This window comes from Colobus angolensis, unplaced genomic scaffold (genome assembly GCF_000951035.1).
Source record: "Colobus angolensis palliatus isolate OR3802 unplaced genomic scaffold, Cang.pa_1.0 Scaffold428, whole genome shotgun sequence".
Lineage (NCBI taxonomy): Eukaryota > Metazoa > Chordata > Mammalia > Primates > Cercopithecidae > Colobus > Colobus angolensis.
The window spans coordinates 1,038,867-1,066,130 of NW_012117688.1; the positions used below are offsets into that span (position 1 = coordinate 1,038,867).

Below are 27,264 nucleotides of genomic sequence, written 5' to 3' on the forward strand. Positions count from 1 at the left end.
TGTTATGTTGTCCAGGCTGGAGTATAGTGGCTAGTCACAGGCAAAATCATAGCACATTATAGCCTCAAACTCCCGGGCTCAAGCAATCCTCCTGCCTCAGCCTCTGGAATAGCTGGGACTACAGGCGCATATCACCATACCTGGCTAGGACATCATATACTAATAAAAGTTTTAATACAGCATTTGAATTTATAACAATAACAAAAATCTATGTACCTAGGAACACTGTATCAAAATATGTGAAGCAAAAGCTGACAGAATTGAAAGAAGAAATGGTTCTATACTAATAGTTGGAGACTTCAATATCCTATTCTCAACAATGGATAAAACAAACAAACAAAAAGGAAATAAAGACGTGCAAAGAAATAGAGAACTCAAACAACACAATATGCCAACTAGACCTAACAGACAAATACAGACACTCTAGCCAACAACAATAGAATACACATTTTTCTCATGTGTACCTGGAACATTCTCCAGATAGACTACAAGGGAGGCCACATATTAAATCTCAATACATTTTAAAAAGATAGATATAATACTAGATATTTTCTTCAATCACAATGAGATGAAGTCGTAAATTAGCAACAGAATGAAAATTGGAAAATTCACAAATTTGTGACAATTAACACACTCTTAAACAACAAAGGATCAAAGAAAAAAATCACAAGAGAAATCATAATATTAATTGCAAATCAAAACTACAATGAGATATCACATCACATCACATCCATTAGAATGACAACTTTTTTTAAAAAACACAGAACATAACAAGTATTGGTGAAGATGTGAAAAAATTTAAACCTGTGTGCACTGTTGATAAGAACACAAAATAGTACAGCCTCTGTGGAAAACATATTAAAATAGAATTACCATAAGATCCAGTATTCCACTTCTGGGTATATACCCAAAAGTATTGACAGCAGGGTCTCAAAGGGATACTTGCACACCATGTTCATGGAAGCATTATTCACAATAGCTAAAATGTGAAAGCAACCCAGTGTCTGCCAACAGATGAATGGATTAAAAAATGTGGTATATACTTACAATGGAATGCTATTCAGCCTTTAAAAAGAAGGAAGTTGTGATATATTCTATAATATGGATGAAACTTGAGGACATTTTGCTATGTGAAATAAGCCAGTCACAAAAAGAAAACTGTATCATTCCACTAACGTGAGGTACACAGAGTAGTCAAAATCATAGTTAAAGAAAGTAGAATGGGGGCTGCTAGTAGCCATGAGAAGGAGAGATAAGGAGTTACTGTTTAATGGGCACAGAGTTTCAGTTTTGCAAGATGAAGAGTTCGGGAAATAGACAGTGGTGATAGATACACAACAATATTTTATTTGTGTACTAGTATCACAGAACTGTACATTTAAAAATGGTTATGATGGTAAAATTTATGTTATATGTATTTTACCACAAATTTTAAAAACTGATAAAAAATGAAGTGTAAAATTTTTAAACCAGATAATATAAAAGACTATTTTACAACTTTGAGGTAAGAGAAGAATTTTTTAAAATTATAAAAAGTACAAGCCATAAAGGAAAATATTGTTTAAATGGACTACACTTAAGCACATAATATCTATTTGTTAAAATACACTGTAGAGATCAAAGTCATGCACAAAATGGTAAAAGAGATCTATAAGACAATCAGCAAAGGACTTAAATGAAAAATATGTATACAACTCCTACAAAGCAAGAAGAAAAAGATAACCTAATTTTTAAATGGGCAAAGGGCAAACAGACACTGAGGAGGAAATATGAATGGACAATAAATATATGCTCACGCCTCACTGGTAATCAGTAAAATGCAGACTGAAACTACAATGAGATACCATTTCAGTTCTATCCATACCAACTATGGGTAAGGATGTGGAGTAAACAAAATATCTTGTGGAAAAATGCACACTCCGGGTTCTCTTTATTTTAGGCTCTTCAAATGTAAAACTAAATAGTGTATTTTTAAGGGATATATATTTATTTATAGCTAAACTGTAAAAATTATCAAGCGAATTAGAAACTTCAAATTAATGAAAGTGTTTACTTTTGGAGAGGGATAAGAACAGGTTGTCTGGCCGGGTGCAGTGGTTCACACCTGTAATCCCAGCACTTTTTGGGGCTGAGGTGGGTGGATCACCTGAGGTCAGGAGTTTGAGACCAGCCTGACCAACCTGGGAAAACCCTGTCTCTACTAAAAATACAAAAATTAGCCGGGCATGGTGGCGGGCGCCTGTAATCCCAGCTACTCGGGAGGCTGAGGCAGGAGAATTGCTTGAACCTGGGAGGCAGAGATTGCAGTGAGCTGAGATCGCACCATTGCACTCCAGCCTGGACGACAGAGCGAGACTCTGTCTCAAAAACAAAACAAAACAGGTTGTCCTTAAGGAGAGGCATACAAGGTGTGACAAAATATTGATAATGTTCCATTTCTTTGGCTGGGGGTCACAGGTGCTCATTCTTTTTAAAAAACTGAACACATATGTTTCATATGTTCTTTTGTATACATATGTTTCATAAGAAATTTTTATGTAAAAGAGGAAGACCCTCCAAATCGAAAATCTTTTTTTTATTACTGGAAGTACCACACGGTGAATTATTTCCCTGGTGATCATAGGTTCTGCCTACAGTGTAGTCACTGATTGTAAAGATAATAAAGGCTGCAGAGTCTGAAATGGAACAAAGGTATAACCCATGAGTCATCAAGACAAGGTAAGCAGATGTTAAGTATAAAAAATATATATCTATAGGAAAAGTATATTTGAAAAGATGCAGGGAAGGCAATTTAAGTTTAAAAATGTAGGGAAGGAAAATCTACAGTACATGTCTTATATACAGTACACATCACACAGTACATGTATGACCCAGTAGAAAATTATTATTATTTTTTTTTTGAGATGAATTCTCATTCTGTCACCCAGGCTGGAGTACAGTGGTGCAATCTCAGTTCACTGCAACCTCTGCCTCCCGGGTTCAGGTGATCCTCCTGCCTCAGCCTCCCTAGTAGCTGGGATTACAGGTGTGCACCAGCATGCCCAGCTAATTTGGGGTGGTTTTTTTTGTTTTATTTATTTATTTATTTATTTACTTTGAGACGGAGTCTCGCTCTGTGACCCAGGCCGGAGTGCAGTAGTGCAGTCTCGGCTCACTGCAACCTCCGTCTCCTGGGTTCACGCCATTCTCCTGCCTCAGCCTCTTGAGTAGCTGGGACTACAGGCGCCCGCCACCATGCCCGGCCAATTTTTTTATATTTTTAGTAAAGACAGGGTTTCACCGTGTTAGCCAGGCTGGTCTCAAACTCCTGACCTCAGGTGATCCGCCCACCTCAGCCTCCCAAAGTGCTGGAATTATAGGCATGAGCCACCGTGTCCAGCCAAGACCCAATAGAAATTTCATATTGTTTTAAGAGAATTAGGTATATAGAAAATGAGGTAGGTAAAAAGGGACAAACAGTCTCATTTTAAGAAAAATAGAATATAGCCAATTGGAAAAGAAAGAATAGCATAAGGTAACTATAGCACACTCAAGATTGTTTTAAATCTTTCCTCAAAACCAGAAACCTAAAAATTAATTTTGCACAAACACCTTTTCAACAACTGGGCATTTCCTACACTTACTATGAAGCCAAGATAGTGATTTTTAAAGGCAGTCAAAGCTGCACTTTAGTGCAAATACTATTTTTCTTCTTCTTCTTCTTTTTTTTTTTTTGAGACAGAATCTCGCTCTGTCGCCCAGGCTGGAGTGCAGTGACGCGATCTTGGCTCACTGCAACCTCTGCCTCCAGGGTTCAGGTGATTCTCCTGCCTCAGCCTCCCAAGTAGCTGGGATTACAAGTGTGTACCACCACGCCCGGCTAATTTTTTGTATTTTTAGTAGAGACGGGGTTTCACCAGGATGGTCTCCATCTCCTGACCTCCTGATCTGCCCGCCTCAGTCTCCCAAAGTGCTGGGATTACAGGCGTGAGCCACCGCGCCCCGCCTAGTGCAAATACTATTTTTCTAAAGTAACTTTGCACTATCTGTTTCTGTCACATTGTAGAAAACTCAAATTCCCAGGTGATATCCCAAGTTTTTAAGCAACTTTGACAAAAACAAACAAACAAAGTATGCATTTCTGTTTTGTTTCTGGTAGTACTTAAGCTGTAACCCAGCAGTGAAAGACTGCTTTCTGGGCTACTGTTTCTGACACTTACCTGTCCCTTTTATTTTCCACACTAGCACATTCTTTGCCTACTTCTCTAGTCCAAGTGATCATATTTATAGAGCATTGATGTCTTATATCGGCTTAATCCTAGATAAGCTTGTTGTGGTACCTTTTGGCATACTAGTCCTTGCCCTCATCACATGGACTGTGGAAGCAAACAACCCTGAATTTGAATACTAGATTTATAACCTAGAAACTATGGTACCTCTGGCAAGTCACTTATGCTCTCTGAATCTCAGATCCCTTATACATTCAAATGATTCATAATAATACTAATGCCTATTTTGGAAGAATTGACTTTCATATGCTTAAATTTATTCAAACATCTTAAGGGTAGATGTAGGTACAGGTGGTAGGATGCTCAGTTCTACTCAGACTTGCTTCCCAGTTTTATCTCTGAGTATGGTCTTCAAACATCACCCGCAATTCTAGTAGTCAGCAGAGATGCTTTTCTGCTGTCTAGCTTTCATGGCCCCTGTAAGACCTACAGGTCTCTAGCTACTAAGATAAAAACACCTGTTATATGGTCCTTAGGATCCTTATCTAAATTTTAGCTCTCAGGCTGATTTTGCAAATATCTTTCTTGCCCTTTTCTTGGAAATCACCATATTTTCCCATTCTGGATTGTCTACCTTGATGCCTTTTTCTTTCTAACTTGTCTGAAAAATACTTACTTAGCTAGATAAGGCCAGTTCGCTGTCTTTTTTTTTTTTTTTTTTTTGAGACAAAGCCTCGCTGTCGCCCAGGCTGGAGTGCAGTGGCACGATCTCGGCTTACTGCAAGCTCTGCCTCCCAGGATCACGCCATTCTCCTGCCTCAGCCTCCCGAGTAGCTGGGACTACAGGCGCCTGCCACCGCGCCTGGCTGATTTTTTTTTTTTTTTTTTTTTTTAGTAGAGACGGAGTTTCACCGTGTTAGCCAGGATGGTCTTGATCTCCTGACCTTGTGATCTGCCCGCCTTGGCCTCCCAAATTGCTGGGATTACAAGTGTGAGCCACCATACCCAGCTGACTGGCTTATTTTTTAAGCTCTCATAAGATTTTTCTCATGAGAGACCTCTGTCTACTACGAGGATCTGTTTTCTCTATTATCTTCACACCCCACCCCATTCTCTCCATAAAAACATTCCACAATATCATGTTATAGAAAATAAATTAGGAAAAAACCCCAGGTTCTAATTTCAGTCCTTTTACTTACCAAATATGTGACTTTCACCAAATCATTTAACTCACCTCTGAGTTAGTTTTTTTTATCTGCAAAATAGTGATATGCCTTAAGATACATAATTACTTAAGAGGTTGAAGATCAAATGCAATAATGCAGATGAATATGCATTGAAACTGTAGTTCTATAATATAATACAGAAGGTATTAATCATTCAACAAAGAGATAGAATAGAAGATAAGGGAATCTGAATTCAAACTGCCAGAGCAGGAATCCTGGGTCAATCATCTACTAGCTATACCTTTTAACATGTAAAATGAGGATTACAGCATCTCTTTCATATGACATTAGCTTAATGATGTTGGCTACTATTGCTGTTACTAAATGCCTACTATGTGTTAGTCATTCTACTAGATACTAGTAATAAAATGGAATTAAGACTGACAGGGCTAACATCTTTGCCAAAACTTCTATCTCCTACTCCATCTACTACATTTTCTAAGTCATTTATGTCATATATACTTTACAGCAAAGAAAAATCTGAGTAGTAAAGCATTTCCATAGAACGTCAAGATAAGAGTCCAGAATTCCACTATTTCTTTTCTATAATAATTTCCAGTGAACACTATAGTGATTCTAGTACTTCTTTTCCTAATCCATCCCTTGAGTTGAAACTTTCCTGATGATTTCTGGGTAAACTATCTGGGATGTTTCTATCAAATGTAAATAATCCAAGGTAGTATTTCTCAAAATAACACCTAAAGACCATCTGCTTCCCAATCAACTAAAATGCTAATTAAAAGGCAGATTTCTAGGCCCTCTTTCAGATCTGTTGATTTCAAAGCTCTGGCTAGAAGATGGGAGAGTCTGCATTTCTAATAAGTCTCTGCGTGATTTTTATGAAAACCTGATGTGAGAACCATGTTCCCAAGAGGAAAAAACTTCCACTACATAAGAAGTTTATAAGGCCAGGCGTGGTGGCTCATGCCTGTAATCCCAGCACTTTGGGAGGTCTGAGGCGGGCGGATCACAAGGTCAGGAGATCGAGACCATCCTGGCTAACATGGTGAAACCCCGTCTCTACTAAAAATACAAAAACATTAGCCGGGCGTGGTGGTGGGCACCTGTAGTGCCAGCTACTCGGGAGGCTGAGGCAGAAGAATGGCGTGAACCCAGGAGGTGGAGCTTGCAGTGAGCTGAGATGGCATCACTGCACTCCAGCCTGGGCGACAGAGCGAGACTCCGTCTCAGAAAAAGAAAAAAAAGAAAAGTTTATAACCAAAGGAAATTCTGCGCAATAATGACCCAAAACTTCATGAAGGAGAAAATTTTTAATCCCCAGAATACATTTTCACATGCCTTTGTTAATAGGGTGGAGACAACAACTCATGGAGATTGAGACCAAAAGTGACTTGAATATGTGCACCCTAACTCTGTGTGTTCAATAAATTCCTATTCTAGAGGCCAAGAGAACGGGTGGAAATGGGGATACACTGCAAATGCTTACTTAAATTTCAGAAGAAGCAAATAAAACGTATCGCAATAGTCAGATCTGTTAAAACTGAAGTTTCATGATCTCAGAAAATGGAACCACTTTCTCTTAAACTCAGCCAAGTCATGACAGATCTCTCCGCTCCAACTCTCCATGCCTACCACAAACCTTGGATAATCTCCCAAATGTAAACCTTGCCTACCGGATCCTGTGACCAGTAGAACAATCAGAGGCAAGGAGATACACGGTCTTTTCATTAAAGTAAACTGAAATAACTAATTAAAATTTACATTTGTGCCTCTGGGTCAAATAAACAGTTATAGAAGAGCTCTCACTGAGATGTGGAAGAGAATCAAGCAGCTCTGAACTTTTCAAATAATAACAACTGTTATTTCCAAATAACAATTTCTAAATAACAAGCTGATGAACAAAATATTTCTTTACCCACCAAGCCACAGTAGCCTGAGACACTCTCTGGTTCAGATAATAAAATAAATGCCTTAGAGAGCTTTCGTTCCTAAGATGCTGGTGAGTTTAGCACTGTGACTGCAAGAAATCGGGAACCTACGACAAAAAGACGCCCAGCCTGCCCACACTAACCGTCCAGAACTAGGTCTGGAGCAGCAAAGCGGGCGGGGCCGCGATTTCTCCCGCATCGCTGCGCCCGTTCTTCTCCGCCTGCGTGAGCACCGCCCACCCACTCGCGGTGTGAACATACTGGGTCTCGCCTCTCCTTTCCCCTCCCCTCGGCCTGGTGCTGAATCATGAGCCCAATGTCTCCAAAAGGTAAAATCAAAGAACAAAGCCACCCTTGGGGCTGGTCTGAATGGGGTACCGCGTCGGGGTGGGGCAGAAGGCTGGAAACCACAACTTTGCTCCCCTTCTTCCCCAATTTCCCCACCTACCCCCCAAATTAAGAGGAGTACTGCAGCGCTCAGGAATTCTCAAGAGGGTGGCCCTTCTCCCAGTTGCTCGGGTCTGCTACGGTCCGTAGGGAACCCCGCGCGCTCCGCCTCATTGTTCCAGCGCGCCGCCCGCCGCCAGGAGCCCGCGCCCTGCAGGGCCAGCGAGTTGGCGGCTCCCGGGGAGGGGGTTGGGGCTTGGCCTGCTCTAGATCCCCGACCCATCGCCCCTCTGGGGCCGAGTAACAACAGCCCCCTGCCCACCCCCATAGCCTTCCTCCCAACTGATCGCTAAGGCGGAACCACAAGTCCCCGCAGGCGCCTGGTGGGTGCTGTCCAAATGCTGGGAGGAGGCGGCAGGGGGGTGGGGAAGAAGGAGCTGGAGGCCCGGCCTGCACGAAGCTGCAGCCCTCGCCCCGACAGCGCGATTCGGTGACGCGGGTACCGCTCGGCCATGGTTCCTCCGCCCAAACAGGGAGCAGCTCGGCTACGGCCCGTCTCCCAGCCGTGGACGCAGGCACCGAGCAGTCCTTGGCCCTCCCTGTCTCCAGAAGCAGAAAGCGGAGGGCCAGACCCCGTGCAGGCTGCAGAAGTTCTCATTTGCTACTCACCCCAACTGTTTCTGTCCCTGCGGTTCTTGGCCATGGTGGTCCAGGACCTGGTGGCGGTGAGGCGCTGTCACTGCCCTCGCTGCCTTCTCCGGGGCCGCAGGTTGCTGGCGGTGGGAGGCTCCGTGCCCGCGCTGGGCGCAGTTCGCTCAGACTCTGAGGATGTTGCTGTGGCGCTGGTGGGAAGGAGTGGGGAGGAAAAGGGAGGAGAAAGCAGATGAACCAAGCTCAGCATCACAAGCCCGAGTTCACACAAATACCAGCGTCACACCCTCCCTACCTCAGCCCACCCCCAGAGCGTGAAGACAGTGATAGACCATGTACTGCAACATTTTCAACGGAAAACGCACACAAATAAACAGCACCCCCCTCGCACCCACTCTCAAAGAATTTAACAGCGTTATCAGAAATACACAAACCGATATACTGCATGATTCTGGATGTTCAAATACCTGTTTCAAGCACGGTTATACATTAGCACAAACAAGCTAGCAACATTCGTGTAGCCAAAGTAGCTAAAATAATGTGCATTTATCTACCAGGCACCCATTTTTTTTTTCCATTTTAAAAGCAAGGTCATGTTAGTAAAGAGGGTATCATGCATTTTTGTATATGTATACTGAGTAGTTTGTCTTAAAATTTATATCAAATTTATAGCAAAATTTATATCAAGAAGATCAAGATAAATGAAAGCTGTAGATTCATTGTAATCTGTAACTCAATATCCACTGGGTAAAATTTCCCACTAGATTTGCAAAGATAAGGTCCAGACTGATAGTCCAATAGCAATTATTTGAGCTGAAATCATACTACATAGTCTGGGTGGGCCCTGGCAGCCATAAAGGTTGCAGACAATTTTGAAGGGAAAAGAAAAAAAATAAAAAATATTTTCAATCTTTCCCTTTTCACTGCTTTCTTTCTCTCTGCTACAAACTTAGTTGTTTTCAGTAACCTGGAAACACTCTCCCTTTATACTACCTCCACCTCAAGATACCATCATCCCGTCCCTTACAGTTTCCTCCTGCCATTTGGTTGTTACCCACACTCTCTACTGATCGGTTCTTAGGAGATCACTGCCAGCCTTGTAATTACCAGATCCACGATCTCTGCTAATTCCTAATCGTAAGCAACTCCTCACGCTACACTCTCTCAATGTAATTTACTTTGATGGCTTCAGGCAGGACCTCCATGCTGATGATTCCCAAATCTATACTTCTAGTCTTCTGCCCTCTAGAAGAGAGGACATCATACGAGAGGTGTGTTTATAACTGCCTAAGGTTATCCTCACATTGTTTTCCTCCGGACATTTCAACATCAACATATCTGAAAATAAACTCCCCCATCACTGCCAAATCTTATGCATTATATTTCAGTTACTGGTTCTAGTGACCGCAGAGCTGTGAACACCGTAACCGAGTTTACACCATGGTTTTAAAGAGGTCTGTGCTCAACATAGTTGAAACGACATTAATGAAACAACATGGGAAGACAGACATTATCTCATCCCTGTACCTATAAACCAAGTTCATAGAACAAAACAGAAGTGTGGTCTGCTTTTCTTCTTATATTCCTTTACTATCATTCTCAGCTTACATTCCAGCCTGAAAATCCCTTTCATATGAATCCCATTTTTAAGAGTACAATAGATTACACACACAAAAAAAGGAAACATTTATATAATGCAACACCTATGCCTAATTGAAAAAGAAATTAATTTTTTAAGAAACTGTTACCTTTATAATTAGTAAGTAATCTACAGGTGAATACTTTGAGACTGTGTGAATCACACACACACACACACAAATGCTTAAATAAATAGCCCTCTGTATAAGACTTTTTGTACTGTTGGCCAAAAACTTTTCATCCATTGATTTTAGCATTCATTGATCCTTGCCTGAATCAATTTCATATTAGTGATTTTTAAATGGAAACTTTAAAATAATTGTATTTTGTTTGTTTGCTTGCTTTCCAGATAGAGTTTCCCTCTGTCGCCCAGGCTGGAGTGCAGTGGCGTGACCTCAGCTCACTACAACCTCTGCCTCCCAGGTTCAAGCGATTCTCATGTCTCAGCCTCTCAAGTAGCTGGGATTACTGGCGGTCGCCAGCACGCCTGGCTGTTTTTGTATGTAGAGATGGGGTTTCTCCATGTTGCCCAGGCTGGTCTCAAACTCATGAGCTCAAGCGATCTGCCCACCTCAGCCTCTTGATGTCTTTTAAATTAAGTAGCTGGCATTCCCTCTCCAACTTTTCTATGTTGAGTCCCACTATAAATTAATGGAAACTTTTGTTAAAAACTGTGTTATGCATCACCATTCTTTTTAATGCCTAAATTGCCCTAAATTTGGCCGAGGGTCAGCTCGTGTGTCCTTTTAACATTGTTCCTTTTTGTCTTTGAGCAGTTCCCTGTATTCTGGTACAAGAAAATATTTCAGGTGTCCTTTGTATTTTCCCTTAGAACTAAAATAGCCATTTCTCCAAGATGCTCTGACTCCTTTTAATGAGAAAAGGTGTTTAGAAACCAAGACATGGTGCTAGTTGTGCTCATTGCTGGCTGAAGTATCACTGTTTCTAGACCCTTTCAGTGGACATTGCTAGAACACATTTTTTAGATCATAAGTTTAATCTACTCTGAAGAAATACCTTCAATACTATGAAAATATAAACATATGTGGTTATTTATTACAGTACTTTTTGTTATTGTAAAATGCTGGAAACAACCTAAATGCCCATCTATAGATGAGTGGTTGAGTACATTATAATACATATATGCAATAAAATGTTACATAGGTGTGAAAAAGAATATAGAAGATCTTCATAAGCTAATACAGAGTGATTTCCAGAATACAATGTTAAATGTGAAGGAAAAATTGCAAATAGTACACCAGTCCTGGAAAGAGAAAAGGATATGAAACAAAGTATCCATTCATCTGTGAAAAATAACTACAGCAAGAATAAACCAGAAACCAATGAGATTGGTCACCTGTGGGAGATGGGTGGGAATAGGGTAGAAATAATGGAAGAAAGGTAAGAGGGTAGTAGGGACTAGGGGGACTGATATTTCTCTAAGTGTAATGCTTTTATATAACTCTGAGTCTTAGAACAGTAATGTTTCACTTTCTCCAGAATAAGTTTAAAAATGCTTACTATGATGACTATAATCAAAAAGATAATAACAAGTGTTGGTGAGGATGTGGAGAAATTGGCACCCTCATAAACTGCTGATGGAAATATAAAATGATGCAACCACTTTGGGAAAAAGTCTGGCAGTTCCTCAAAAAGTTTAACATAGAATTACCATATACATTAGCACTCCCAGATATATACTCTAAAGAAATTACAATATATGTTCACAGAAAAACTTGTACAGAAATATCCATAACAGCATTATTCATAATAGCCAAAAGGTGGAAACAATCCCAGTGCCAAATAACTAGTGAATGAATAAACAAAAAGTAGTATGTCCATATACTAGAACATTATTTGGTCATAAAAAGTTATTGAGTACCAATATATGCTACAACATGGATGGACCTTGAAAACATTATAGTAAATGAAAGTAGCCAGCCACAAAGACCACATATTATATGATTCCATTTACATGAAATTTATAGAATAGGTAAATCTAAAGAGGCAGAAAGTATATTAATTGTTTCTTAGGGATGGAGGAAAGGAGTGGGAGGCTGGGGAGAAATTGGAGAGTGACTGCTAATGAGTATGAGGTTTCTTTGGGGGGCAGTGAAAATGTTTTAGAATTCATCATGAAATCAACTTTGCACAACTCTTTGGGTATACTAAAAACCACTGGATTAGGCTGGGTGCAGTGGCTCATGCCTGTAATCCCAGCACGTTGGGAAGCTGAGGTGGGAGGATCACTTGAGGCCAGGAGTTCGAGACCAGCCTGTATAACATAGAAAGACCCCATCTCTATATAAAAAAAAAAAAAAATAGAAAAACTAGCCAGGTGCAGTGATGTGCACCTGTAGTCCCAGCTACTCAAGAGGCTGAGGTGGGAGGATCCCTTGAGTCCAGGAGTTCAAGGATTCAGGCCACTGCACTTCAGCCTAGATGACAGAGCGAGACTCTGTCTCAAAAAATGAAACAAAACAAAAAACTCCACTGAATTGTAAAATCTAAGCTGGTGAATTGTATGGTATGTGAATTATGTCTCAATACAAATGTTTTTTAAAAGTCAAAGGTCAAGTTCATTTTAAATCAGAATAAAAGAAGAAAAGGTATTACTCCATTTGAACTTTAGTACTTTAAATCCTCTCTCTTCTTGACTCTTCTGGGATGTTACTCCACAAACTCTTCTCTTCCCCCTGTATCCTCAATTCTCTTTTCTTCCATTGGTTCTTTCACCTTGCTTATTTTCCTCCATCATAAGTAAAGGGGTCCCTCAATCAGAAGTTTCTCAATAGTTGATGGTTCAATTTGCTCCTTCCCTTTATAAATAGCAATCTTAGAAAAATATTTATGTCAATTAGAATGCTTTTGGTGGTAACTCAAAATGGCTTAACCAAAAAATGACATTTACGTTCATACAACAATTTGTTTAAAGATAGATTGGTTCTATGGTGGTCAATTCATCAGCTCAGTGGTATCACGGACTATACTAGTTAGGATATAGCTTTGGCTGCTATAAAAATTACAATGGCTGAAATAAGACAAATATTTATTTTGGTCTTATGAAAATAATCTGAGCATAAGTCATCCAGGGATAATACTGTGGCTTTAAAATATGAAGGAACTGGCCGGCCATGGTGGCTCACGCCTGTAATCCCAGCACTTTGAGAGGCCAAGGTAGGCAGATTGCCTGAGCTCAGGAGTTCGAGACCAGCCTGGGCAACACGGTGAAACCCTGTCTCTACTAAAAACTACAAAAAAAATTAGCTGGGCTGGGTGGCATGCACCTGTAGTCCCAGCTATTCAGGAGACTGAGGCAGGAGAATTGCTTGAATCCAGGAGGCGGAGGTTACAGTGAGCCGAGATCACACCACTGCACTCCAGCCTGAGCGAGACTCCGTCTCAAACAAAACAAAACAAAACAAAACAACAACAACAAAATGAAGGAACTGAAGTTCTTCATGCTTTCTTCCATCTTTCACTCAGGGCTTCCATCATATGTTCCATGATGGCTGCCCTAGCATGGGCATTCACATTTTCATTCTAGCCATACAGAAGGGTAAAAGGGAAGAAGTGAATATATCCATTTTCTCTAAGGGTACAATCCAGAAGGTGCACACATCATCTCCACTCAAATACCATGTCCCACCTCACTGATAAATTTTTTTATCAAGGAAAATTTGTTGCATACCATGTATGCAACAAAAATTTTGGGGTCTAATACTAAACAAAGAAGGGAAATACACATTGGAAAATAACCAGAAGATTTTGCCAAAAAGACAAAGGTGCACTCTACCATCTTCAGTGTGTTGATGTTAAGAGAAAAATCCAGGATTATATAGAAAAATGTTCTCCCAAGCTGGGAGGGAACCAAGAGACCGAAGAATGACTCAGACAAGTCCAGACCGGCGAGTGGATGAGTTTGTGAGACTTCCACAGGACACTTCTGGGCAGCAGCAGGACAGCTCTAGAGATCCATGCCACCTCCCATCTCTAAACTGCTTTTAAACCATTTTTCTGTAACTTTTTTGCCTACTGCGTTTGAGCAATGAGACTGTTTTCCTTGGTAAGTACTCAGATACCATCTGAGATGTTTGGGTTCTCAGGGACACCTGCTCCTCCAGTGGGCATCATGGTCTTGGCTCACTGTCCAGCCTTCCCCGTTCAAGCAGTGGACGTACACTCTAAGTAACCTGGTGGGGACACATCAAACTACAATCCACCCCATTTCCCAGCTCTCATATTCTTCCCACCAATCTTGCATGAAAGTTCTTGAGTAGGGTATGAGGGGAAGAACTATACAGACCTATAATGTATAGCTATGGCTTGTGTGTACAAGCCACATCTACAGTATACAAAACATCATAAAAAGCAGAAACTAACTACAATTATGATGCCTGTTAGCAAAATGTAACTTCAATGGGTAGGTAAGGTGTGTAACCAATTTGAGAATGAGTCAAAGAAACCTAATTAGGTTATATAATGTATTTCAGTTGACAAATGATTTAAAACATTTGTGACACTGTTCTCTTCATCAGGCATATAGGCACAACAGGTAGTGCCTGTAAGGGTACATATTGGTTTTTGTGGCTTAAAAAAAACTTTTAAAAAATTTTAATAGTTTTTGGGGACCGGATGGTTTTTTGTTACATGAATAAGTTCTTTAGTGGTGATGTCTGAGATTCTGCTGCACCTGTCACTGGAGCAGAGTACACTGTACCAAACATGCAGTCTTTCATTGCTCACCCTTCTGACCATTTGCTCCGAGTCCCCAAAGGCCATTATATCATTCTTATGCCTTTGCATCCTCATTGCTTAACTCTCACTTTTAAGGGAGAACATAACAATATTTGGTTTTCCATTGCTGAGTTACTTCACTTAGAATAATGGCCTCAAACTCCATCCAAGTTGCTGCAAAGGCCATTATTTTGTTCTGTTTTATGGCCAAGTAATATTCCATGGTGTATATATACCACATTTCCTTTATCCACTCATTGATTGATGGGCATTTAGCTTGGTTCCATATCTTTGTAATTTTGAATTGTGCTGCTATAAACATGTGTATGCATTTGTCTTTTTCATATAATGACTTATTTTCCTTTGGGTAAACACCCAGTAGTGGGATTGCTGGGTCAAATGGTAGTTCTACTTTTAGTTCTTTAAGGGGTATCCATACCATTTTCCATAGTGGTTGTACTAGTTCACATTCCCACCAGCAGTGTGAAAGAGCTCCCTTTTCACCACATCCAAGCCAACATCTATTTTTTTAAAAAAATTTTAAATTATGGCCATTCTTGCAGGAATCAGGTTGTATCTTACTGTGGTTTTGTGTTTCCCTTATAGTGATTTTGAACATTTTTTCATATGTTTGTTGGCTGTCTGTGTATATTTTTTCAAGAATTGTCTAATTGTCTATTCAGTGACTACAGGCACACGCCACCATGCCCAGCTAATTTTTTGTATTTTTAGTAGAGACAGGGTTTCACCATGTTGGCCAGGCTGGTCTTGAACTCCTGACCTCCAGTAATCTACCCACCTCAGCCTCTCAAAGTGCTGAGATTATAGGCATGAGCCACCATGCCTGGTCCCATTTATTTACTTTTGTTTTCGTTGCATATGCTTTCAGATTCTTAGTCATGAATTCTTTGCCTAAGCCAATGTCTAGAAGAATTTTTCTGATGTTACCTTCCACAATCTTTATAGTTTCAGTTCTTAGATTTAAGTCTTTGATCCATCTTGAGTTGATTTTGATATAAAGTGAGAGATGAGGATCCAGTTTCATTCTTCTACATGTGGCTTGCCAGTTATCCCAGCACCATTTATTGATAGGGTATCCTTTCCCCACTTTATGTTTTGTTTGCTTTGTCGAAGACCAGTTAGTTGTAAGTATTTGGCTTTATTTCTGGGTTCTCTATTCTGTTCCGTTGGTCTACATGCCTATTTTTATAGCAGTACCACATTGTTTTGGTAACTATAGCCTCACAGTAAAATTTGAAGTCAGGTACTATGATGCTTCCAGATACGTTCTTTTTCTTAGTACTGCTTTGGCTATGTGGGCTCTTTTTTGATTCCATATGAATTTTAGGATATTTTTCTAGTTCTTTGAAGGATGATGATGGTATTTTGATGGGAATTGCATTGAATGTGTAGATTGCTTTTGGAAGTATGGTCATGTTCACAATATTGATTCTACCTATTCATGAGCATAGGATGTGTTTCCATTTGTTTGTGTCATCTATGATTTCTTTCAGCAGTGTTTTGTAGTTTTCCTTGTAGAGATCTTTCACCTCCTTGGTTAAGTAAGTTCGTAAGTATTTTATTTAATTAATTTTTTTGCAGCTGTTGTAAAAGGGATTGAGTACTTGATTTGATTCTCACTTTCGTCATTATTGGTGTAGAGCAGCGCTACTGATTTGTGTACACTGATTTTGTATCCTGAATGCTGAGTTCATGTATCAGGTCTAGGAGATTTTTGGATGAGTCTTTAGGGTTTTCTAGGTACATGATCATATTAACGGCGAACAGCAACAGTTTGACTTCCTCTTTTCCAATTTGAATACTCTTTACTTTTCTTTTGTCTGACTGCTCTGGCTAGGATTTCCAGTACTATGTTGAGTAGAATTGGCAAAAGTGGGTATTCTTGTCTTGTTCCAGTTCTCTGGGGGAATGCTTTCAACTTTTCTTTGTTCGGTATTATGTTGTCTGTTGGTGTGTCATAGATGGCTTTTATTACTTTGAGGTATGTCCCATCTATGACAATTTTTTGAGGGTTTTTATCATAAAAGAATGCTGGATTTTTTTTTTTTTTTGAGACGGAGTCTCGCTCTGTCACCCAGGCTGGAGTACAGTGGCCAGATCTCAGCTCACTGCAAGCTCCGTCTCCCGGGTTCACGCCATTCTCCTGCCTCAGCCTCCCGAGTAGCTGGGACTACAGGCGCCCGTCACCTCGCCCGGCTAGTTTTTTTGTATTTTTAATAGAGACGGGGTTTCACTGTGTTAGCCAGGATGGTCTCGATCCCCTGACCTCGTGATCCGCCCGTCTCAGCCTCCCAAAGTGCTGGGATTACAGGCTTGAGCCACTGCGCCCGGCCAAAAATGCTGGATTTTATCAAGTGCTTTTCCTGTGCCTACTGAGATGATCATATAATTTTTGTTTATGTGTCATGTTACATTTATTGATTTGCATATGTTAAACCATCCCTGAATCCCTGGTATGAAATCCACTTCATCATGATATATTATCTTTTTGATAAGCTGTTAGATTTGGAAAGCTAGTATTTTGTTACGATTTTTTGCATCTTTGATGATAATGCAGCCCATTATCCTCAGGGATAATGGTCTGTAGTTTTCTTTTTTTGTTATGGCCTTTCCTGGTTTTGGTATTGGGGTAACACTGCCTTCATCGAATGATTTGGGGAGGATTCCATCTTTCTCTATCTTTTGAAATAGTTTCAGTAGAACTGGTACCAATTCTTCTTTGAATGTCTGATACAATTCGGCTATGAATTCATCTGGTCCTGAAAGGAATTTTTGGCAATTTTTAAATCACTGATTCAATCTCACAGCTTGTTATTGATCTGTTCAGTTTCTATTTCTTCCTGATTTAATCAGGAGGGTTATACATTTCCAGGAATTTATCCATCTCCTTTAGACTTTCTAGTTTGTGTACATAAAGGTGTTCATAGTAGCCTTGAATGATCTTTTGTATTTCTGTAGTATCAGTTGTAATATCTTTTGTTTTGTTTCTAATTGAGCTTATTTGGATCTTTTTTCTTCTTTTCTTAGTTAATCTCACTAATGGTCTATCAATTTTATCTTTTCAAATAAATAGCTTTTTGTTTCGTCTGTCTTTTGTATTTTTTTGTTTCAATTTCATTTAGTTTCTGCTGTGATCTTTGTTAATTTTTTTTTCTGCTAGGTTTGGGTTTGGTTCTTGTTTCTCTAGTTCTTGAGGTATGATGTTAGGCTGTCTATTTGTGCTCTTTCAGACTTTTTGATGTAAGCATTTAATGCTATGACCTTTCCTCTTAGCACCATTTTTGCTGTATCCCAGAGGTTTTGATAAGTTGTATCACTGTCGTTCAGTTCAAAGAATTTTTAAATTTCCATCTTGATTTCATTGTTAACCCAAAGATCATTCAAGAGCAGATTATTTAATTTCTATGTATTTGTATAATTTTGAGGGTTCCTTTTGGAGTTATTTTCCAGTTTTATTTCACTGTGGTCTGAGAAGGTACTTGATATGATTTTTATTTTCTTAAATTTATTGAGACTTGTTTTGTGGCCTAATGGCACATATCTTTGAGTCTCTATTGCATTGGCAATCAGGCCTCCATGCAGAGACAATCCTTAGTGAGCCTGGGTTGCCTTATTGGTGCTGTTCAACCAGTCACTCCAGTTCTGTCAGGCAAAAGGCAGAATATCCCAAGGCATACCATTACTACTTAACAGGGGGAGGTATCCACATACCCCACAATAGGACTGGTTGCTGGCTGCTGTTGTAGTCACAGCCTAGTTCAGAAGATATTACCAGCTGCCATGGGTAGCAGAAACAAGGCAAACACAGGTGTTCAATAGAGACCCTCATGGGTATAGCCACCCTTGTAACATTATTACTGCTATATTTTCTCCCATTGGCCCTATTAGTGAGGCTGCCACAGGCTTCAGTTCTGGCTTACAGTACCACACATGGCTTCCCTCTCTAAGAGTGGGCATAGTAGCCAATTGGTAAGCTTCCAGCCTTGCCTATGCACTCTGCACTATGACCACTCCAGCAGGTATCAGTGCTGCTGATGTTGATATCATAAGGCTCTCAGACCTCCCTCTAAGACTACATACAGCCGGGATCACCTATCCTCTGGCAGTCTTCATTCACCCTCCAGCATCATAAAACCAGTCCAGTATAGGGGCACTTTCCAGCTCAACTTCAGGTCCATGTAGCCATCGCCAATTGGCAGATCCACTGGTGTTCTTAGAAGCACAGCATGGCTTCTGCTTCAGAAGCATGACTCAGTGTCTCAGAGGTAGCGCTGAGAGTTTGCAGGGCATATTTTACAGGCCCATTCATAGGGAGTGATGCCAAGTGTGTTAGTGGGTAACTTATTTAAAATTTGTATGGCTTCAGGGAGATTCTTAGTCCAGAAACTTAGCCATTCTGGGACAGTGCATGTAATTGGGTTTTTAACAGGTCATTATTTTTTTCTGAGTCCTGCCCCTGTTGGGATATATGGTAGTGGAACCTCCAGTCTATGTTTTGTTCTGATGCCCAGTGTTGGATAGTGTGGCCCACGAATGGGAGCCCTGATCATTATATGTTCTTCATAGCATGCCATATATGACACTAAGAGCAGTCAGACACTTAACAGTCTCCAGCTGGGTGGCATGTTTTATTGGGAAGGCCTGTAGTAGCCCCACTGTTGTGTCCACAGAGGTTAAGGTATGCCTTTCCCCACCATTCCAGGGCAGAGGACCAATAAAATGGACTTGTCAGTCCTATGAAGGTTGTGTGGCTGTAGGTATGTGACTTAGTGCAGAAGGAACCCTTCTAGGTCTCAGCTGTGAGTAGGTCTCACAGTTCTGAACAGCTGCTAGAATATTTACATAGAGGATGGAGATGCCTGCTGCCTTTGCTGTGGCCCACCCTGTGGCTGCTCTTATGAGGTACCTATACAGTTATATGGTGTCAGTATCTATTTGTACCATGACCACTGACCATTGGTGTTGGGTGCCTTTGCTAGACCCATCAATGTACCAGGCCCTAGTGGGTATTGGTGGGATCCCCTTATATACAATGGTTGGCCCAGTAGGTGGTTCTATTGCCATCTTGGCTCCCTCCACTTGTTCAAAGTGGATGGGTCCAGGCACCTCCTGTAGAAGCTGACTTAAAGGATTAGTAGACAGGACACCCCTTTGTTGTAGACAGGCATGCCATTTCTGCAGGGTGTGTAATTGTGCCATCCCAGAGGTGGGCTTGGTTATAAATCCTTCCACCCACCTTTTATGGGGTAGGCAGTTTTTATTGTGTGGTCTTCTTTCTGGTGGTGATGGCCTCTGCTTGTTGCAATGCCCTATACATGGCTAATAGCTGTTGCTCTAGGACTGTATAGTAGGATTCTGCCCCTTTTCATAATTGAGACCAGGCCAGGTGGTGGCTCACACCGGTAAACCCAGCATTTTGGGAGGCCGAGGCAGGCGGATCACAAGGTCAGGAGATGGAGACCACATCCTGGCTAACACAGTGAAGCCCTGTCTCTACTAAAAATACAAAAAAAAATTAGCTGGGTGTGGCAGCATGAACCTGTAGTCCCAGCTGCTGGGGAGGCTGAGGCAGGAGAATGGCATGAACCTGGGAGGTGGAGCTTGCAGTGAGCCGAGAGTGTGCCACTGCACTCCAGCCTGGGTGACAGAGCAAGACTTCATCTCAAAACAAACAAACAAACAAACAAAGAAACATAATTGAGACCAAAACCCTACAGTTACCATTCCCATTGGCTGTTTTGCCACAAACCCTAAGTCATCCTTGTGGCATCTCTAGTGACTTCTAATACAAAAGGATCCTGTGGCAGTGGGACCTCTAGTGCTTGGGCTTGTTTCACCAATATTTTTGCTTTGTCAAATGGCTCTTGCTCTATGTGTGTCCAGTCCCATTTTTTACCCTTCTTTATTAGGGTATACAATGAGCTGAGGGTTTGTGCCAAATGAGGAATGAATATCCTCCAGTAGCCCAGTAAACCTAGGAAAACCTACAGTTGCTTTACTGTCTGGGGAACAAGCTGCTGTACTATCTTATCAAGACAGCTCCAGGTATGTTTCACGTCTTAGCTGACCAGGTAACTCCCAGGAATTTGATGGCTATCCTGGGCCTCTGTATGTTTTTGGGGTTGGCTTCCCATCCCCTGTCCTTTAGGCCATCCAAGGTAGTTTGTAAGGTAGTCTCCAGATCTGCAAGAGACTCTGAGGTTAGCATGATACCATTAATACAGTGAAACACAGAGACTGAGGCAGGCAAAGTGAGTCTATATAGGTACTATGCAACTATACTGTGACAGATGGTGGGGTTGTGCAGGTATCTTTTTGGTAGTACCTGGAAAGTCCATTATTGGCCCTCCCAAGTGAAGGCAAACTGGTCTTGTAAATCTTCTGCTAAAAGAATACTGGAAAAGGCATAATGCAAGTCAATCATAGCATGGACACTTCCTAGCTTAAGGACTACTTGCTGTAGCAGTTGAGCAATATCGGGTGCAGCAGCAGATACAAGCAGCACCAACTCATTTAGCTCATGGTAGTCTACCATCATTCTCCAGATGCCATTTGGCTTTTTCAGAGGCCACACAGGGCTGTCATAGGGGTTCTGGCCTATCTGTACCTTACGTAACTTCTGGATTGTTTGGGTGATCTCAGAATAATTCTCCTGGTAGGCAGTATTATTTCATCTTCATTGCCAGCCTGGGCTAAGGCAAGTGTACAGGGGCCCATTTGGCCCATCACCTTTTTGTTCCTTGATTTCTTTTCAGACTCCGTCCTTATTTTTATTCAGCTCACAGAGGTCTACCAATGCTTCCCCCACATAACAGATTTTATTTCCCATTAATGGGTACAGAAGTACAACCAACGCCCTCTATATAACATTTTTTTTTCAACTGGAAATCCCTCAGACATTCACTGAGTACCTAAAATAATTTTAAGATTTTAAATTACACAAGAGTTCACCTATAAGCATTTATCTCATTCACATTTATTCAATTCATTCGTTTTTAGCAGTTTATCTGGATGACTCATGAGATCTCAGATATTAGACAAACCTAACCACTATTCTAACTTATTTTCCTGTTAACCATTTCTATAGCCTGTAAATATAAGATGTTCACCTAAGTAAAAACCTTAAAGTTCCCCCCTCCTCCTGTGTCCATGTGTTCTCTTTGTTCAGCTCCCACTTATAAGTGAGAAACACCGGGGCCTGTCGGGGAGGGATAGCATTAGGAGAAATACCTAATGTAGATGACGGGTTAATGGGTACAGCAAACCACTATGGCACGTGTATACCTATGTAACAAACCTGCATGTTCTGCACATGTACCCCAGAACTTAAAGTATAATAATTTTAAAAAAAACCTTAAACACATGGGCATTTTGCTGATAATTTAGAAGATTTTGCTACTTTCACTGAACCAACTATATTAAATTAGTCTTATTTGTCAAAAAAACCACACAACGATCATTCTGGTTTTGGCTGGGTTTACAGTCTTACAACTTTCGTGTCAGACTCTGACATCTTAAAATATCTAGCAGAGGCAAACATAAAACTTACCTAATCAGTAAACCCAGACAAAAATGTATGATGACAATTCTGAAGACATTTCTATTTTATTTTACGAATAATTTTAAATCCAGCTTGTTTATTAAAGATTACTAAATTTACATAAACTTTAAAAGTACTTGACTTTACCTTAATGTATGAGTACTCATTTACTTATAAGCCAAGTTGTTAGCATGCCAGACATAACATATAACACATGTACATACATATAAACATATTTAAACATGTATGTTCTCACACACTCACACATGCACACACACACACACACACACACATGCACACACCCAATACCTTTTACTTCAGAACTCTAGCCATGAGACAGTATTATAAACTCATCAGACTATAAAAGATAACTGAATCGAAATTATTTTTGACAAAATTAGGACCCCTTCACATGGCTAAATTTTATTTGCCCTAACAGGTAATCCAATGAAGGCTGTGGACAAAAATTTTGGGTAAAGTAGTTTTCATAGCAGTTTGATTTTTTAAAAAAACTTCTTTTACCTCCTTTTTCTCTTCAGTTTCAAATGAGTTTCTAACATTTACATTTTAGTTAGAATTGTCTGAACTGTGTAAGAAAAACAAAATCCCCAAGTGGCTTTGAATTAGCAGTACCATAAACAGTGAGTTTTATTTCAACACCAGGAGTTTAATAACAACAGATTCAAAGCAGGCAGAAAAGAAAAGAGAAAGAGAGAGCTTCAGAAGATCTGATTAACTGTAATTGAAGGTGAAACATTTGAGCTCTGGATTTTTCTTGCTGTAATTTGGCCATTGGTTTAAAAAGGTCCACAAGGATGAATCATAATATGTAACCAGCTGGAGATCTAGAAAACCTGGCATGCCTTTGAACTTTCCCATGTTTTTGGAAACATAAGCCACAGGAGTTCCAACCCTTCCTCCCTTTTATCTACCTTCTCCAACAAATTCCCAACCAGGGCTGACATGGATACTCACATGTCCCTTTCTAATTGTAGCTCCTCCCTTAACTTTTGTATCTATTTTTCCTGCTTTAACAATTTCTCAGTAGCCAGTCTTACCACAGCAACAGCACATTTGCTATCCATATTGTACTTTAACATCTTAGGTCCTTGCACTACATGTTTATTCCCCACTGGAATTTTCTAAGCATCCCTGTACTCAAGCAACAGCCCACAAAGGTCAAGCAGTTGGACAATTTCACCCCACATGGATGCTGTCGACCACCCTGGGATTCCCACTGCAGACACCCCTTCCTAGATCTTCCTTTGGTCTCTCAGATCCTGTTTGTGATACCAACTGTTACAAGAAAAGCCCAGGATTGTACAGAAAAATGGTCTCCCAAACTGGGAGGGAGCTGAGAGACCAAAAAGTGACTCAGACAGTTCAGATTGGCAAGTAGATGAGTTTATTAGGACTTACATACAGGGTGCTCCTGAGCAGCAGCAGGACAGCTCTAGAGATCTGCGCTACTTTCCATCTCCAAACTGCCTTTAATTTTCTGGCTCTTTGCCTACTGTGTTTGAGCAATGAGACTGTATTTCTTGGTAGGTTCCGAGATACTCTCCATGATGTCTGGGTTCTCAGAAACACCTGTTTCTTGGCTGGGCATCATGGCCTTGGCTCAGAGTCCGGCCTTCCAAGTTCAAGCAGTGGACACACACCCTTCAGTAATCTGATGAGGGACCTGTCACATTATAGTTGGCTTCCTGTTTTTTGAGAGTGGGTCTCACTCTGTCACTCAGGCTGGAGTGCAGTGGTACAATCACAGTTCACTGCAGCATCCATCTCCTGGGCTTATACAATCCTCCTGCTTCAGCCTTCTGAGTAGCTGCATTTATAGCCTCATGCCACCGTGCCTGGCTAATTTTTTCCCAACTTTTAGTAGAGATGAGGTCTCACTATGTTCCCCAGGCTGGTCTCAAACTCCTGAGCTCAAGCAATCCTCCCACCTCAGCCTCCCAAAGTCCTGAAATTACAAGTGTGAGCCACCACCGCCCAGCCAACTTATTTTCTAATGCTGGCTCCTCTTATGTTTTCAAAGTGGCAGTTGCCATTCTAGTCACATCAGAAGCAGACATCCATGCCTAGAGACAGAAAAAGTCATGTCTGTGTCTTGTGTACCCTGTTAATAGCAAGGAAAACCTTCCTAGAAGCACTCCAGCAGACTTTTCCTCCTGTGTCATTGTCCAGAATTATCCAAGCCTAAACCATTCCTTTAACAAGCAAAATGAGGCTAGACCAATCAAGATTTATTCCCTAAGATGGGGGAGTGTCTCAGTCTCCCCTGATGGACACAGCCACTTGGAAAAGGTCAACAAAATTGTGGTTCTGATAGTAAGGACAGAGAAAAGAGGGTAGTTATTGGGCCTAAGGGCCAAAGTGATCATCATGGCTTTCATTTTCCCATACCTCATCTGGTGGGGTCACCCAACCTTAGTCTCAGAGGATCCAAGTCCTTAGTGCTCTCATCTTCATTGTGTTGTTTCAGTTTCCCACTGTCCAGTAATATTAGAGATGTGAATACTAAGAGACACCCTAGTGAATACCTGGGATTCCAGACATAGTCTTCCTTGTTCCCTTTGTGGAGCAATAACCAATTTCCCCATGGTCATTAGAATCAATCACCCCAACCAGTACAATGACCCCCTTCTCTAACTGTTGATTTAGTGATCTGAAGCCTCCAAAATAGCCAGGTGGTAGTTTCAGCTTCCCATTAAATAGAATTGTGACCATGTCATCTGGGGAAAGTATCAATCCCTTGGGCACTGGGGCCTCCAAACTCACCAAGTCCAATGCTATAGGGACAATATGATAAAGACAAAGTTGTAGAGAAAAAAAAAATTCAGGAGAGAGATTTGGAATAATAGAAGAGCCACTCCTACCTCTGCCTCTTGGTTCACAGAACCATGCATTCTGAATATTGAGTAGATGGCAACATATAATGGTGACTGGGTCGAGTCCTATACTACATCCTTACAGGGGTTTTCTCTCAGCCAGCACCACAACTGATCCTTCTGCATACTTTCCTCCATCCTATCAAACTAGCTGTTCCTGAGTGACGGGTAAGATTGGCTAATTCCATGGGCACGACTCTGCTGCCACACTTCCCCCATAATAAAATTACTTTCTTGCTCAAAGATATTTGTGATACATGGTGATAAAACAAGGCATTCCATAAGCCCATGAATTGTGGCACTAATGGAAACTTTCCAAGCAGGGAAGGTAAACCTCTACCTGGAATATGCATCTATTCCCATGATGACAGATCACTGTTCTCTCTATAATGAAAGGAATCTAGTGTAATTAAACTGCCACCAGATGGTTGACTAATCTGTCAAGGGAACAGTATCATACTGGGGTCTCTGCAATGGCCTCCGCTGTAAGCAGATTAATCACTCCATAGTGGCAGTAACTGAATTATCCTTGGCAAGTAGAAGTCCACATTGTTGAATCTACTCTTAGCCTACATTCCTACTGTCACGTACGCCCCCCGAGCAAGCACTAGGGTGACTGGGTAAAGAGACTGATTGACACCTGTAGGACAGATCTTCTTGTATAACTATCGAGATGGATGCCCTCTGCTGGACAGTATTGTAGTTCACAGATATTTTCACATTCTGGGCAATTTTAAGAATCCATCCATAATACTCCTCCCACTGACTTCCTTATCTCAAATCTTCTTCCTTCCAAGTAACTGACCAACCTATTAGCTATTGTGCATAAATCAGTACAGATCCATACCTCAGATCAACTCTTCTTCCTAAAAAAGAGGACAACCAGATGTACTATTCAAAGTTATATCCACTGGGAGAATTTCTCTCCCTCACTATCTTTCAGGGCCACCCCATTATGGTGTGGACACAGAATTCTGTGGCTGTCTGCTTCAAGTTGGTCCTAGCATATCATGCAGACCATTAATAAACCAGGCCTAAACTTTTTCTTCCTCTGCTAAATGGCTATGAGCCTATAGATAATGGGTTGGAAAAAAAAAAAACAAAACACATAGCAAAGAAGTAATGGCAGGTCCAATGGACATTTGTTCCATGTGATTTACTTGTGTCTTCCAGATAATCTCAGGCCACCTCAGTGTATACTCTTCCATTTGACAATGGAATTCTGCTGCCCATGTTCAACTTATAACTCAGTAAATTAGGTAACACCCAATTTCCTTTTTTATTTTTTTTATTTTACTTTAAGTTCTGGGATACCTGTACAGAATGTGCAGTTTTATTACATAGGTATACACATGCCATTGTAGTTTGCTGCACCTATCAACCCGTCATCTAGGTTTTAAGCCCCACATGCATTAGGTATTTGTCCTAGTGCTCTCCCTCCCCTTGCCCCCAACCCCTCCCCGCTTGACAGTCCAGGCCCTGTGTGTGATGTTCCCCTCCCTGTGTCCACGTGTTCTCATTGTTCAACTCTCACTTATGAGTGAGAACATGCAGGGTAACACCCAATTTCTAAAGAGCAGTTGATGTCACATAGTTACTTAGTATCCTATGGTCAGGAGTCTAGCCTCTACTGAGGCCTAGAAGTAAATCAAGAGTTGCCTTTCAAACAGACAATAGCTGTCAGCAGATAAAGGCATATTCTTACACCAAAATCCTAGGGATCTGCATTGGGATTCTCCTACTGGGCTTGCAAGAGACTCCATACAGTATCCTACTTACCATTGGGACTGCTGAATCCTAAAGCCTAAGTGTCAGGGCAGCTTGCATCATAGCCTGGACCTTCTATAGTACATTATGTTGTTCCAAGTGATATGAACAAGGTGGCAGTCATACAGGTTACATGGGTCAAAGAGTAGCAAATGCAGTACATTGTCTCAAAATAAAAACAGGCCAAACAAACATTGTGCATCTTTAAGGTGGATGATACAAGGTAGAGCACTACTTCCTTGTTAGAAATTTCACGAATGTGTCAGGTTCCTGAACTGGGTTTATCTCTAGTTCTCTGATATTAGT

The 27,264-nt window shown here is 40.9% G+C and overlaps 1 protein-coding gene across 4 annotated transcripts in view; it reads right to left on the minus strand.

The window, feature by feature from the left end:
* ATL1 (atlastin GTPase 1) overlaps window positions 1-27,264 on the minus strand; it is a 100,340-nt gene that overhangs the window by 64,796 nt on the left and 8,280 nt on the right. For 2 of the 4 annotated variants that reach the window (XM_011956892.1, XM_011956889.1), the window contains exon 1: window positions 8,380-8,654. In XM_011956892.1, the coding sequence (XP_011812282.1) occupies window positions 8,380-8,413 (34 nt within the window). In that variant the 5' untranslated portion in view covers window positions 8,414-8,654. Of the gene's footprint in view, window positions 1-8,379; window positions 8,655-9,419; window positions 10,025-27,264 lie in introns of those variants that run through there. The other 2 variants (XM_011956891.1, XM_011956893.1) reach the window with 2 other exon arrangements.